The sequence below is a fragment of the Apaloderma vittatum genome, unplaced genomic scaffold (genome assembly GCF_000703405.1).
Source record: "Apaloderma vittatum isolate BGI_N311 unplaced genomic scaffold, ASM70340v1 scaffold6811, whole genome shotgun sequence".
Lineage (NCBI taxonomy): Eukaryota > Metazoa > Chordata > Aves > Trogoniformes > Trogonidae > Apaloderma > Apaloderma vittatum.
Genome location: NW_009699515.1, coordinates 73,813 through 90,261, shown reverse-complemented (window position 1 = coordinate 90,261; position 16,449 = coordinate 73,813). Strand labels below are relative to the sequence as shown.

Sequence of the window (16,449 nt, the reverse complement as noted above, 5' to 3'; positions counted from 1 at the left end):
GGGTTTGTCCTCCAGCACATGCCACCAGTGCTCATCTCAGCTGACAGCCATGGGGATGGGGCATAGGGATAGGAGAAGACGGGGGACCATCAAAGTGCAACACAGGATGGGCTTGGCAGGGCGACAGAAGGGGCTGAAGACATTTTGAGAGGTCATGACATGATGCTGAAGCTGCAAAAAGCTGTCCCAGGGATGCCAGAGGAACCAGGGATCTCCATGCCTTGGGGCTTCGTGCAGTACGACGAGGGGCTGGGGCTCCATGCTGGTGGTGGCAGGGTTGTTGTGCTGTGCAGGGACATCTTGAGGCCATGCTAAGGCCCCCAGTGCTCTGGGTGACTCTGCAGAGGCATCAGCACTCAGAGGGCTCCCCTGCCTCTCCCAGGCACCACAACAGGAACAGTGGTCTCTGGCCATTTCAAACTTGATTTTAAAAGTCAGGTTGGCTTTAAGAAGCTGACTGAGTTCTCCTCCCTGAGAGGAACAGATTTACTCCCACACTGGCTGAGGAAGCGACTAACAGACTTGCTCTGGGTCCCCCAGTGAGATCCAAGACTGGGCTTGGGCCACAGCCACGTCTCCCTGCCTATGCCAGGCAGGCGCAGCAGCCAGATTGGTTCTTCCCCTGCAGGCAGCTGAGGGAGAGATACCCACTCACCTTCTCACTTTTCTTCTGCCTTAGCCCCGGTATCAAAGAGGATGAAGATCACCATCTTTCTGGCCGGAAGGGACAGGGCTGTCACTGGGCTGGAGCTTAGCTACGATGTGCCCTCATATTACCTCCCTCTGCCACCACTCCTGCAGGCCCAGGAGACAGCCAGCACGTCAGCCAAGGACTCGCTTATCATCCCTTCCCACCTCATCTAATGGCTTCTCTTTACACCTACAGACCACAAACATTTGGGTTTGTTTTTACAATAGCTCCCATGCCATCTGGCAAAACAAAATAAGCTTCTCACAAGTATTTCTACAAGGCAGAGCTACGACACACAGCTGGTTGTGACAGTGTGGTGGGAATCAAGGGAAGAAGCTGAAGAAGCCGGAGCTGCAGCCAGGCAGTCAGAACCTCCCAGGCTTTGCATCCTGCATGAAACAGGCACTGGAAAAAATTCCACAGGAGAGGCAATGCCGGGAATCCAGGAACTTGGTGGTCCTCTCAGTCAAGCACTCTCTGCTACAGAACTACACTTGTTCTGCTTCTCTGTTTTCCTATGGACCTTGCCAGCTTTGGAGTATATGTAGCGAGGAAAATGGAATTGTCTCTTCCCAGCCTGGTCTATAGTCTAAACCAGGCTCCTGAGAGATGCAGCTCTGAACACCCTAATGGAAATCTCACTTTTTTCCAGAGATATTGACTGTAGTCCCTAGGGATGTATACAAAGGCTGAGCAATGGCACCGTCATCACTGTCTTCTCAGAAGAGGGAGCCTTGCTTAGCACTCACAGAGTGTGTCTGCGGGTGCTTTCCCGGGGACTCCCAGCTCCAGTCTCTGGGGGAGCACAGATCCCTTCCTCCAGCCACTACCTACAGCACCTACAGATGTGTCCTCCTGCACCTGGCCGAGACACGGTTGGGAGCTCATGGTCCTCAGCCAAGGGTAACACAGAAAACTGCCACAGTACGGACTCAGTACAAAAACTTAAGGAAGGCGAAGGTAACATTTATTTTAACCTAAACCCGATTTCTCTAGCATGTCACTCATACCCACACACCTACAAACTCCCATTCACACATTTACAGAAAGGTAGATGTCCATGCAGCACGGTTAGGGTCACTGTGTGCGACACGGAGAACAAGGAACACCCATTAGCAAGTCCTAATGACAGCTCTGGTATCCCTTCTCTATGACAGCAAAGAACTGGGGTTTGGACACATTTTTCACACACTTTAGGAGTCAACAGTTACTACAGGCTGATCCTTATCGCAGCATCTTGCTTACTCATCCCCAATAAATCCTAGGAGTGCTGCTGCCTGCTGTCTCCTTTCCCTCATTTTGGGCATCTTATCTAAGTCTTCTCCTTGGAACCCCAGGAAGCACAACGGCACAGGACGGCGTAACCTTGCACCCTTTATCAGGGAACAGGTCTTGCAGTGAAGAGCCATTTGTGCTGCGGCCTTATCGCTAAGCACAGATCTCCTGGTCCTGACGCAAACCACACATCCTGCAGTGTTTACCCATCTGTTTGCTGTCAGTTGTCTCTTCAGTCATCAGCACAGACCATCCCCACATCCCTTGCTCTAGTGGTCCTGCTGGCGTTTGCACACACACTGTGCTATTCACACTCCATCCATGCTAACCTTAATATTTCTGTTACAGGCCTCTACAGTTCCTTCCCAAGGCAGGATTCCTATTATAGATCACATGAATGCTGCCAGTAAGTTTTAAATCTAAGCCAGCCAGGATAGCTCCAATGGCTAGTAACAGGCTGGTTCACATTTACTGGTGTTTTATGCCAATGTGGATAAATAGCCTCTCCAGGCAGCTGGCTTATGAGCTTCTCAAGGTGAAACCACCTCCAACCATAGGAATATGAGCAGCCCGTAGGTCACCTTCCCATGCCTGGGCATGAGATGTGCCTGGGACACAGCTCCAGAGCAGCAGGCAGGAATGTGACTGTCTGCAGGGAATGTGGGTCCACGTGGGCAGCCAGAGCACCCAAGAAGGGAGCAGAGAAGAGACACAGACGCAAGCTCTAGGCTGTGCCTTTGCCATCACATTCATCCTCAGCTGTGCTATTGGGGTCTTGAATGATCCAGAAGTCAGCAGCTGAGATTCCATCTCTCAGAAAACAAATCACTGAAACATGACTATTAGTAACAAAATAAGAGCCTTACTGCTGTGGATGAAGAATTTTCTTTTCCATCACGCACTCTCTCCATGTCAAAAACCCAATTCGGCAATCATTAGATGTGACCACAGGTTAAGGACTGTGTAGGGTGGTTTTCTGGAGAGCAACAGACGTGAGAGCTGATACCAAGAGCGAACAACTCCACCTTCCAGTCTTTACTTATCATTCAGTTAATGCTGGAGAAAGCCCAGGAGAGAAACAAACAAACTCTCCAGGAGAGCAACACTGTTCCAAAAATTAACCACCACTGTTTAGTGTTTACCTCTGGAGGATCCTGGAGCATCTAGTGCTCTTTAGATTAGTGATAAAGAACTGCCTGAAAATCATGCTACGGATTGGGTGATTTCTTACCCAATTCCTTCAAGGGAACTACTGAGGCACGGAGAGGTTAAATGAAGGCACATGTATTTGCAGGAGAAGAGTCCCTCCATGGTGGCAGGCACAGTTCCCAGTCTTGACTCACAGCACTGCGCCAACACAAGGCTCCTCCTCCCCTTGCAACAGCAATTACCCGAAACTGCCATTACTGTCCCTAAACTCCCAGTGATACTGAAATGTAATTTACTCCTCACTAACCAGTGGTGAGACATTATGACCAGGCAAAATGCAGCTCCTTGGATAACGCCAACAAAACGAACACAGCAACAGCCTGGGCTAGCAAATGCAAGCCCTCTAAGGATGCACTGGGACCATTTCCATCGCTGACACCCAGACACCAGGCTGGTCACCAGGTCCTCAGCAGTGCACTGCTCACAGTAGCCCAAAGTCACTCCCATGCCTGGGACATCATCTGACTCAAGGCTGAGCAGTACTGGAGGCTGCCAGCAATGGAAAGGATTGAGCCAGCCCAATCAGCTTGCCCTGGGGCCTGCTCCTCTCATCCCAGAGCAGGTCCCACAGGGAGCTGCTTGTTGCCGCCTGCTCTCATGCCTCACCCGGAGTCCAAGTACAAGAGAATCACCCTCAGCTCCCAAAGGACATGGGGAGCCTTTGGTACACCATGAGATGACTCTGGTTTGCAGTTCACAGGGATGGGGAGTTTGAGCAGCCTGCTGTCACAGCCCAAGCTAACATACCCGTCACGCCATCCCTTGCAATGGCCAGGGCCTTATAGATCAGAACTAAACCCTGGGACTGCTTTACCTGGATATTCAGTAACCACTGCAGAACACAGAGTAAATCTATAATTCAGCATCTGCATGATGCACCACTGACTAAACAGTACACAGATTGCAATTATGAGTGTCTTCCAATTATATATCTTGCGTGTGCACTGGCGTCCATGATCCAGAAACCACTAGAAACACCAAAATGCTTCATTAACTGGGGTATGTTAGGGCCATGGAGAGCTGGAGTGATGCCTATGTGCAAAATGTGTGACAGTGAGGGATCTGCTGAGGAACTTCCCCAAAGAGTTGCAAAGGCAGTGACAATGATGAAACCCTGAACAGATGTAATAGCTTTGGAGCTGACACCAATTGTCCATCACTCATTCGGGTGAAACCTGTGCAGCCGCAAAGAGGAACAATTTCTCACAAACTCATGCCTGCTGTCAAAAAAAAGGCTGCAGAGAAAGCCAGGAACATCTAACTGCCCACTTTCTGGGAGATACCTGAGACATTCAAAGACATCTGCATGAATCTGTGATCGTTATCCTTCGTCACAATACATCATGTCACAAAAACCATGTATCATGCATGTCAAGCCACAAACCAAAGGGATTCTGGTAGGAATTGGTAAATAAATGGCTTTGTAAGTGTCCCAGACGATGTGGACTATCATCTTCCCACACAGAAGACAGAATACAGTCAGGGTGACAGATGAAGGTGAGTATCATGCAGCACCCAGGACTCTCCACAAACACCAGGTACCACCTCTTCCTGCAGGAAGGAGGCAAAGCAATTGGATTCAATCAGGGGGCCGGTTAGCTCAGTGGTTTGAGCGCGGTGCTGGCAACAAGGACTAACACCGAGGTCGTGGGTTCGATTCCCGCTCGGTCCCCATGTGTTGCCAGGCCTAGATGAGAGGTGGTGTCCCTGCCCAAAACAGGGCGGTTGGACTAGATGATCTCTAAGGTCCCTTCCAGCCTAGGCCATTCTATGATTCTAAGCAGGGACAAGTGGCTGGAAAGGGTTCCAGCAGGCAGCACTGTTTGCCGTCAGCCCTCATGCAGCCCCGGTCAGCTCAGGCAAAATCCCCTGCCAGCTCCCAGGCCAGGCACAGCTTCCCTGCAGAAAGCTGCCAGCTTGTATCTGAGCCTCACCCACAAGATAAATGTAAAATTGGGCTCCTCGGGGCACCCAGTACAGGCTGACTGAGCATTCCCCACCTGGAACCAAGCCAGGGATCAAAAGCCTGAGCACAAGGGAAACGAAGTAAAGTCCCCAAAACCGTTAAGTCACCGGCACAGCCAAATGAACATCTCCAGGCTCATATCTCTCTGCTCTCTTTATAAAGCCTCCTAAATTTATATATGGGGCACAAAGTTAGAAAAGTGAATATTCAACCACAGTGTTCAATTTCATTCACTTGGATTTGTCCCCTTTTTTTGGCTGAAGGGTCTCCATCCATTCTGTAGTTCATCAGGGATAGAAAGGGGCTCTGCTTTCACAACGGAGTGTTATTTATGCAAACCTTCTTAAATTATTATTAGTTCCTTTTTTACAGCTCTAACAGACACATTAAATCTACAGAATTACTTTTACCCAAGCAGGCAGCCAACACACAGCTGGTCCTGCAGTAGCCACAGCCCTGCTGACCAGTGCCCTGAACACGGAGCAGAAGACACGGGGCAGCAGGGAGGTCCCTGGCTGTGCTGCCATCAGGCTTTTGCTCACGTTCACAACGCTCACAGCCCACTCACAGAAGGACTCCCTGACTGCATCTGCATTTTTCCTGCAATCTGGAAAATGATGTCATCAAGCAAATGTAGCGTTTCAAGGCAGTCAGGCAAACATCTGGAAGAAAATCATCTGGCAGGGCTCAGCCTACTCTGCCATGCCTGGCACACCAGTGCAGGAGGAGCCCTGGCACAGCAGCACAGTATCCATCTTTGGCAAGAGGCTTTAATCAAGATTTTTCCATTGTTTGAGAAGAAGCAATCCAGGCAAATCTTAGGAAACATAAACCAGATACAGAAAAACCTGCAAGGAAAGCCCTAAGAACTTAATTGCTAAAGCAACCCCAACCACACACTGCCAGATGCTTGTCAAACCATCTTTTGCCTCAGCCACAACTAGCTTTTGGACAGCAGGCATACAAGGCACTTACAAAGAAGGAGCTGCAGGTATAACAAGACTCACCCTTGCTTTAAAAGATGCACAACAGCAACCATCAGTTTACTGAAAAACCTGTGCTGAGAAGCTGATGACCCAAACTCAGGTAAAAATCAGTATTTCCAGGAGCTGCCCACCCTCCCAACAGCTGCGGGTTTCCGCTGCACATCTGCACCACCGGTTTCAGGGTGAACGCTCAAGCTGGGACAGCTCCCCTGAGATCTTCACGTGCTCTCCTCCAGCCGTGCCCACTCTGGGGGAAACCCGCGGCTCTGTCTGTACAGGCAAGGAAACGTCTCTTACGTTTTGCAGGGCGTCTTGATACTGCGGCAGTGACGAGAGCTGTGACTCAGAGTGGTAAGGGGACAACCCTTTCCTCAGTGTCCTCAGGTCTCCTGTGCTGGACTGCTGCAAAGATGACAGAAAAAAGGACATTCGGTATTAATGAGAAGAAGAAAAGCTGTGCCCCTGCTGCTGTACTGGCTTTTCCCATGACCACTTCTGTCCCATGATCTGTTCCCAGTACTTCTCCCTGAAAAAGCAGTGACAGTGAACATTGTAATAAACCCCTTTTTCCATGCCCACATCAGGAGAAAATATCTGCAAGCAGTTGGAGTTGTACTGTTCAAGGTCTACTCCATTAAGTGATACAGGAAAAAGGCATTTTTATTTTACCTAAGTTCCTACGTGGTCATTTGCTAAGATGCAAATGAAAAAATATTTTTAAGACTTCAGGTCAGATCAAGGTCAGCAAAAGGAATTCACCAGGCAACATTTCCTAGATTTTTCTTCTTAAAATAGCACAGGCAATTCCAATCACCTGCATCTGGAAAGCAATGAGAATTCGTAAACAGTGCTACTGTGATGCACCTAAACCTGCAAAATGTGTGTGACCGGAAGTTTCTTACTTGGTTATAAATTCGCAAACACCCACAGGTCTTAAACAAAGTCAAATAAATAAAGGTAGTCTATATGGCCCTAGAAATCAGATAAATGCAATCAATAGTCTCTGCTCGAATGGAGAAGTAGCACTGGGTGTCGAGAGCACTGCATAATCTCCCAGGAACAAAGTTTCTGCCCCGTGTTACTAGTTCTCTCTGTGATTCTGAAATGGGACAGCCCTATAAACAAGAAACATTTCTCATTTATAAAAGTACACCCATAAGAAAACAATATACAAGCAGCCAGAATCAAAGGTCTAGGAAAAGACTGTATCTTTTATTATCAAAAAACATTCTTATTAACTTTCCATATTTTTAAGAGTATCAAACAGTGCACAGTTCTCTATTTTAAAACTATAAAATCATGACCTTTTAGATTTTTATGCTCCATTAAGACTTTTGACTTGTATTTGCTGCAGAAATAACGTTTTCTACTTCAAAAGAACCAAAGAAAAAGGCACTGGTGCAATAAAATTTAATGGAAAAGCTCATAAATCATCTCAACTGTAGATAAAAACCTTTCAGTAACCCCAAAGGTCTGACCATGACCGAGACTTTGAGGACTGTGTCCGTGCATAGATCTCTGGAAATATTGAAAGTTCATTTCAACGCTTGCTCCCATATAGCAGAGAAGAACCATTGCATTCAGAGTGGATAGATAATTTTCTATCAGTGTCAGAAACATTTTTGTGTAGCTACGTGGCCTGTTTTAGGACATGCTCGCTTTGGTTTTATTTCCAAATGCTATTTTCTTAGGCTAAAGCATCTAGTGTGACCCAGTGCTTTCACAAGCATCCTGGTGCCCTCACCCTTATCAACTTTCCTTTTACAAGCTGTAACGAGAAGGGCAGTTTTCAAGAACGCCATTGTGAGGAATGGATGCTCGTCCTGTGTCACCCAATCTGCTGGGAAGTGCTCTGCCTCATATGGAGTCAAGTGATACAGGATGGCTTCAGCATACTAGATGTCTGGGACTTCCTTGACTTTACAAGGCGGCACCAGGGAAGATCACAGTCTATATATATTTCTTTCGATTTTCACAAGAGAGAGTCAGAGACAGAAAGATTTGAAGGAGATAACTCTGAAGTTAAAAAGTGACAGCTGCAAAACTGAGTTTCCTCCACCATGCCTGAGAGGTACATGCTTTCAAAGGAAGGTTAGCAGGTCACAGAGGAAGACGACGAGATGAGAAGACTCAGTTTACTGGTGCTGTCTCAGCTATGTGACGTGCAGGGGTCTCTCACTGGTTATCCTGAAAGGATTTTAGTCTAGGTGGTTACACTTCCACTGGCCTGCTGTGTGCAACCTTTTCTTCACTATTGTACGTGCACAGGGTCACTGTTGTACATGCACAAGGGGACAGGAGCCTCCTGGAGAGGTCTCGACGCTCTGCTACCCACTCCTTTAGTTTGACAGCTCTGGAGCTCATGCACCCTTCCCTGACAGCCATGACAAATGGGCAAGGGAAAAGCAGAATCAAAGAGTAGAGTGAAAATGTGAGGTTGTAGCTTTGTGCTGGACAACTCACAGGTCACAGACCTTCTCCAAGGCTCTGCTCCAGGAGGACGTGCGCTGCCTCAACAGTGTTTAGAGGTCCTGAATTGCTCAGAGCTTTGCAAAGTGATATTTGCAAGACGTCCCGTGCTTACGGGGCACCAGGAGTGTAGAAACAGGCATGAGAAAGGGAGATTTGGTGGACATTTGTTTGTCTGCCAGGAATTTGTTCTCTTGCCCCCTGATCTGACTGGGTCATTGTACATTAGATGTAGCATGTGTTCTACCACGTCACAGCTTGTCCTCGTAGCAAGTCAAAACACCAAAGAAAGTAAAGCAGTCAGACAACTACGTCTGGTCAAGGCACAATATCATACTGCCATGGCTGAAAATATGCTAGTTTAAATTGGTTTAACTGCCCTGTGCTCCTGCCTGGAGCAAGAATTCACATTAATTTCAATTTGGCTTAAATTGGTTGAAATTGTGTTGGTAAATACACAGATACAGCCAAAACTCTGCTCTAACAAGTGTTTATAATGGATTAGTTCTATTGCTTTTTTAAAGCAAATCCCATTTAAGACAGTGTACTTGTGTGTGACAAAACTATTGTTAGGTTGTTCCAGTGACTGCTGATTATGAGTCTGACCTAATGCATTCAGTTTGATGGAGAGATTCCCACTGAGTTCAATGAACATGAAAACAAGACCTTAATTAAAGAAAAGAAAGGAAAACAGAAAAAAAGAATAAAAGGAGAAGGAGAAGAAAAGACATCTAAGAAATAAAAACAGTGAGCAGAAGAGGAATGAGGTGTTTGGGGCATGGGGTGGTTTTGGTAGGGCAAGAATCTTCATCTGCCATTACTTATAATGCATCCACATTTGAGATGGCCAAAGAAATAGTTTTTACAACCACTGCCAGCCATGAAGTCAGTCCCTTCACAAGCACTCCACTCCACTCAATGCAATTTTCCTTCTGTATTTTCTAGATTTTTTTCCAAAATGTATCTTACTCTAATTATTTTTTACAAGAGCCTACTAATCACGGTTCTGCACTATTTATTTTCCTTATACTGGAAGCAAATGTGTGTTTTTCACCACAGAGGGAAAACAGCTTTTTCTTCCTTTTATTTTTTTTTTAAATTAACATGGTGCAGTGACATGTATTCATCAGATATCCCTAAACATATATGCAGTCTTTGAGCTTTGTTAGCAGTGTTAGAGCTAACCAGGAAAAGAAAGTGAATCCCTCATTAAAAAGCAATATGACTAATGATGCATCAGAATGAGTAGCCAGTACTTCACTTAAACCTAAATTAAAAATCCTGGTATTTGCATTATCAATTCACTCACAAAATGAAATCTCTTATTACCTTACCCAATTTTCATTATTGAGATGTAAGTGGATCCCAAATTGCTTTTCTAGTCAGAATGGCATTTTAAAAGTACAATCCCTGATCATCTCTCTTCATCATCATTGTCTGAGATTATCTCAATTAAGGGGCAACATATCTATAATAAATTTCCCTTCACGTAAAATCACTTCACATTTCTGCACTTTCAAGGAATTTACCAGCAAAATGATTTTCATCTGAACTAAAACTCCATGAGAGTGTGCTGTTTTGACTGAACTTTTATTGGGCATGTTTTCTAGGCTGAGGAGCAGAGAGGAAGGGACACAGACAAAGACACCAAGAGCAAGCTGAGGAGATTCACAGTCAGTCTTTACTTAACCTGATAAAATTTACAACTTGCATGACCTGAAATACACTTGTCCCCAGCAAACACCAGCAACTGGCACTGACTGCTCTGGAGTAGCTCTTGCTCTTTTACTGTGAAGTTTTTTACAAACAGCAGTTTCATCCAAATGTTGGAATAAAAAAATAAAAACAAATTTAAAAAAAAGGAAAGGAATTAGAGAAAAAGGAAGAAAAGAAAGCATCTCCTGACTTTCACAGTGGTACAAAAGTGCAAGACCATCCTAGGTCTAGCTCAGCACCATTCTACATGGTGTTGCCTCCTTTTACCATCTGATGAGCATAGGGACAAGCCTGCAGACCCAGCACCTTTGTCTTCAGTGCAAACCTGTGCTACCACACTACCAAAGCTGACAGCTCTGCAATGCTCCCTCACACAATAACTCTTCATTATCTGGAAATAATGACATGACTTTTATTGCTAAATTTTAGGCAGAATTTGAAGAGACCCTGGAAGATACTGGTTTTGGACCAAAGCCTGAGATCTTTGTCAGCTCTGTTACAAAAGAAATGGACCTGGACATGCCCCTCCTGGCAGGGAAGGGAGTGTTGCTGGCTCACGTCAGTGAGAAAAGAAAAGGACCAATAAATCAGGGTTTTGGTGAAAATGGATGGCAAATCCAACTTTGTCTAGAAAACAGAAGTAATTTGATTATTAGCATGGATGGAAAGTGGTAAGTATTTTCCGTATTAAATAATTTATTGGTTTGAATACTTTAAACAGAAATTAAAGTCCTGGTGCTTAACAAAGCCTAAAATAACTTTTTTTTAAAAAAATAAATAAATCAGCAAACACTTGTTCCTGTCAAAGCTTTCTATCCTTCTAGCAGGGAGAAGAAATGGTGGCCTCTGACTTTTTGACCTGATGTGCTGAGTGATTCAATTTGAAAATAACACAAATAACACAAGAAGATGGATGGTGTCTGTGGTATTTTAAGGTCAAAGTAGTACAAAGAAACATTTATTTTCCTTTTTTTTTTACTCTCCAGTAAAGCCAGATTGGTGCTGTGGCCATGTTGAATCAACTGTGAAGATAAAGTGTTGAAAACTTATAGACAAATTAGACAAGTTATGTTTTCTGTTACCCTTTGGTGCTACTTCTGCTGGAAGGGAGAAAAAAGAAGACAAGGATTTAATTCCGAAACACTTTGATGTAACAAAACAGACCTAAAACTAACAGAAATTAAACACAGAAAGACAGAAATTTCAACAGATATTTCTCAGCAATTATAAAAGAGATTAGCAAAAACACCAGAACTATTTCAATTAGACTTATGTGATGAAGTGACCGAGAGAAAATCAAAAAGCAACACTGTCGTCTTCCAGTAATTCATGAATTAGCATTCAAAACAGGGTTGTTACATAAGCAGCCTTTAATTGAAAACGCTGTTTTTCTCCTTTCACATAAGTTGTAACAGCTGAAGGCTGAACAAAGCTTAAAAAAAATAATTACTCATAAGCGATTAGTTTGACCCTGCACCCTGCAGAAACATTAAAGCCTTTACGAAGGGTCACAGCCTCCCTCCTCCCCACGGGCTGCAGGATCACCTTGGAGCAATTCGAGTGTCCGCACATGGGCATCCCGCACCTCGGCATAGCCAGGGCCCCCACGGAGGCTTGGCAGATGTGATGAAGAGCTGCTACCAACCTAGAGCCCTCAGCCGGTGGGGACGGTCCTGGTGGCACCTGGGGACCATGTCTGAGCTGACCCGAGATGCTGCTCTCTTCACTTCTCTGTAACTAACTCGTTTGTAAGCTCCTGCACTGTGAAAGCTTCCACATGTCTTTTTTTTAAAAAACCAAAACAAACTAAAACCAACAAGCACGAATTTCAAGGCCAGGAGCCCTACATAAAGCCCCTTTTTGTTTACCTCCAGGGAGTCCCTTTATTAAGGGATGGAAAAACGCGTCCAGAATGAAGAGGAGAATCAAGCATACGTGAGACAGCAGACTTCCCAGAGGACAGTAATTTCTGAGGTTTTATAATAATCAGCTTCGTTTTCCTACAATGCAGACCCACTGGCACTAAGCTCAAGAGACAGCAGATTACACACCGCACTACTGAAATGCATTAATATTATATCTGTTGTTCAACATAACTTTAGCAGAAATTATGCATCTTATCATGAAATGCAATTAGATGGAAAGGAATACTGTGAGGAACTCAATACTGGCAATACAAGATACTCTTATTGACAGCAGTTCAGAAGATTTTCTTTGGACAAATGAGTACGCCACACCACCGCTCAGTCCTCAGAGAGACAGGCAATTTCCATTTTTTAGTGGCTACTCCACCCTTTTACGAAGCACTGGTTTTCCTTCAGCTGTCACTTAATTATCAGGGTGAGCCTAGTCCTTGGCAAGAGAGCAAAGGCATCCCATCCCGACTATGTAAGCCCTGAAGGATTTTTCACTTACGATTTGGGTAATTCTCTATATGAAAAAAAGTCTACATGAAAAAAAAATGTCATTCTTACCTCACATTCTAGTTTTACCCCAAACATTTTCAATGTTAGATGGAAAACTCTGCTGAGACCTTGGCTTTTGACTATATATTTTGTGAGGAGAAAAAAGAGGAAGGTTTTCAGTCCACTGGGTCAAGTTGCTTTCATCTTTATGGACTCTTGTACTGCTCGTTACCTGAACTACTTGCCTGTCACTGCAATATAAATCCTTAAACCTACCAGCAACAATTTTCTAAACCATAATTGTTTCAGTAATTGAAACTGCCTCAGTTTTGACACTCAACAACCCATTGTTGGCAACTGTGTAATTAAATGGAAGTCTTAGCTCAAATTCTTTTCCTGCAGCAGTTTAGTTAAAAGTAACAACTTCTCTTCAGGTAGGTAAATAGCTTTGATTTGAAGTTAGTGAAAACTCAGGTATTACTAACCAATGTCTTTTGCACAAGTACAGGAGGGAAATAAAAAAATAATTAGGGGCATATTTAATACATTCAGATGATAAAAAAATGGAAATTGCCAACATTATCATGTGAAAGAACAAGCAGTCAGAGCCCCAAACAACCAGCAGCAATATTAAGAGGCAGCCCCCAGATCCAAGAAGCTGTTTGTGGTTGCATTAGCTCTTTCTACCTTACTGAAATTTCGTGGCAAGCTGTTGCAGTCAGCCAGCTAGAAGGGAACAAAAGTATATTATACATTTGGAAACTTAACAAAAAAAAATTATTTTACCATCTTGGAAAAACCTCTCTCTTTTCTACAGATGACCAAAATAAGCTGATTTTACATGCAGCACTTGGTATTATTTGAACTTCAACCCCTTGTCCCATGTTAATGAATGAACCAGTTGATAAAGCTTGTTCACCTTACTCTTCTTCACAACGACAGATATTTTACCACAGCCACAGAGTTCAATGGCACTATCAGAACACATCACTCTGCAAGAAAGCACCTGGCCCAAGGTATCCTTAATAAGTCCAGCAGAGCAGTGATATTTTTCCAGGGTAAAGCAAAGCAGAAATACATCTCAAATAACATGAAGGAGATGCTGCAAAGTGCCCACCTTGCTCAGCTCTCGCACGGGCACTGGGGCAATGTCCCCAGTTCCTTGTGACCTCAGCACCACAAAGGAGCCCCCCTTTCAGGTGGCCTCATGTGACAGTGAACGTCCCCCACCACATGACCCTGCACAAAGGTATTTCATTAATCCATGTTTTAGGGTCTCATGCACCGGATAGTTGAGGGATGTGCAATTTCACTGCGTGAAGCTAGCAAATAATTGAATTAAGGTTCAGTAATTGCAGTTATCGCTACAAGACATATTCAAGCAAAAATAAGCTCAGCAAAGCACATATCTGAATTTAAGTATACGTGAAGAGTCCCATTAGCTTCAACAGCATTTATCAGGCAAGCTGAAAATTACACACATGAGAGTGCAATAAAAAATCAACGTATTTGATTTTGAAAGAACTCCACAAATAGGAAAAAAATTAAGGGATGAGATTAAAACTATTTAACATCTTCCATATCATGTAAAAATATGAGCCTTCTGTAACAGGAGAGATTAAATTCTCTTATGCTGTCATACGCGCAGCGCATCCAGGGATCATTCCTCAGACAAAGGCTTTAGAGGACTGAAGTCTGCCAAGACACCTACTCTCCCAATTCCCTCTCCAGCACTCAGCCAGCAGGTCACAAGCGCAACCTCAGCCAGTTCCATCAGTAAATCCATTCTCAGCTGTTCATGCAGAGCTGGAAATGGCACGACCCTGAGAATGAGGTGCACAGCCCCTGCACAGCAGCAGCACGGGGAACTGTAAGAAAGCAGTCAGATGTTGTGCCTCGGCTGGACCTCGGCCGTTTGAAAACACAAGGCAGGAACGAGCACTCATGCTTCTGCCTGTGCTCTGACTTTCCCCTCATACCACAGGCTGCATTCATACAAGCTGGAGGGGCAAGGCAGCAGATGTCATCTGGTTGCAATGGTGACAACTGGAATGGTGAAGAGAGCTCCCACTTTGGGAAACGCTTAATAAATAGCATGACACAGTCAGTAAGAGGCTTAGCAGATTTTGCCATGTAAAACCACTCTTTGCAAAATATTTTTATTAGTATCTCAGTGGGGTACAGGCAATAAAAGCAGTGCAAGTTTCAAACCTCTTCATTCTCTGAAGCAACTGAGGCAGGGGAACTTCAGTACGTTGTTAACATTCAAGAGTGTCTGTATTTTTTCCCTCTTGTTTTAGATCAGCAGAGAAAGACCAACCTCATAACTCATGGGAGACTCAGATAATCAGCTCAAACCAAATTGTAGCATATAACTATAATCACACAACTGGCAGGCTTTGCTCAAGAGAGAATACAGGCTGGCACAGCTGAGATGTAAGCATCACAGCCTATAACCCAAATAGAAATGAAGCTCAATAGTTAACAAAGCCAAATGGAGCTATAATCATTGACATTTGGTGTCTGGTCTGTGGCTTGTATGCAACTGAGTTTAGGAGACTCAGACTAATGAAGCCCATCCGTGGCTCATTAGCACCAAAATCAGTCTCTTCATTAGGGATGTCAATGGACAAGCTAAGGAATGCTGCCCCAGTTCCACCAGGCAAGTAGATGTAGATGTGGATGTAGTATTAAGCACGCAAATAAACTCACTGGACCATCCTCTGGAGTCACCTTTCATTTTCTTCTGTCAACTGCACTCCAGGCAATGAGCCCAGAGGGAACCACTGCACCTACTCCCAAAAGCTCAGCCACAGCAATGCCACTGCCTTTGGGGCACACCCCACATCCCATAAAACAAGGGAGCTGGGAATCAGGAGGCAGAGACCTGAATTGTCTTCCCATAAATCAGAAAAGATCCCCTGCAGGCTTTAACAAAAGCTGGGACTAAGCTGGCCGAGGGCTCTGCTGGCCTGTTCTCTCTTCTGAACAGCGCTCAGGGCAGGACAGGCACTCGAACCTCTCTCTCCTGGAGCCCACTCAGGTGTCCCAAGTTCTTTGCTGAACCAGGACTTGAAGAGTCAGGAAGAATCAGTTGCAGCCAGTCTTAGTTTTTATGGAAGAGTTTGAATATTCTTTGAAAGCCTCCTATAAAGACTCAGATCTGCATTTTTGGCTTCATGAAAAGCAAAACCAAAACTGAATATTTTGTCACAAACTTACACTTTTGCGTAAAACTTTTTTTTCCAGAAGTAATGAATTATTAGTATCCTTCCATACTTCCTCAGGTTGTTTTCAGATATCAGACAATGACTTTTTCTTGAGCTGGTCTTGAATTCGGCACTGAACTTACTTACTGCAAGAACCTGTTTTTCAGTCCCTGCAGCTATTGCTTATTTTCCCCTCAAAACATTTTTTAGTCCTTCTCAGATGGACCCATTACTGAGAATCTGTGTACTTTGAACCTCTCTACATGTTACAAAGACACAAAATGCTGTTTCTTCATAGCCTAATCTAACTGCAGTTAAGAGCTTTTTCCCTAACCTCATCCTCATTGGCGGAAAAAAGTGGAATCTAGTGAAATTATTACAAAGCTGGTTAAGCAGAGGATATGACTAATCCCGCATTTCACAGCTGGAGGTTAAACCGAGCCTCATTAAACCCAATGTTCTTGCTTACCCACAACAGAAACAAATGGGGCATGGCAGAGCTTCATGTGCATTTCTTACACTC

General features: G+C 44.5%; 1 protein-coding gene across 1 annotated transcript in view; it reads right to left on the bottom strand.

Annotated features, from left to right (window-relative positions):
- CCDC85C (coiled-coil domain containing 85C) overlaps nt 1–16,449 on the bottom strand; it is a gene marked incomplete at its 5' end in the record, with an annotated part of 107,715 nt that overhangs the window by 17,459 nt on the left and 73,807 nt on the right. The window contains one exon of the mRNA XM_009878399.1: nt 6,425–6,529. Within this exon, the coding sequence (XP_009876701.1) occupies nt 6,425–6,529 (105 nt within the window). The remainder of the gene's footprint in view (nt 1–6,424; nt 6,530–16,449) is intronic.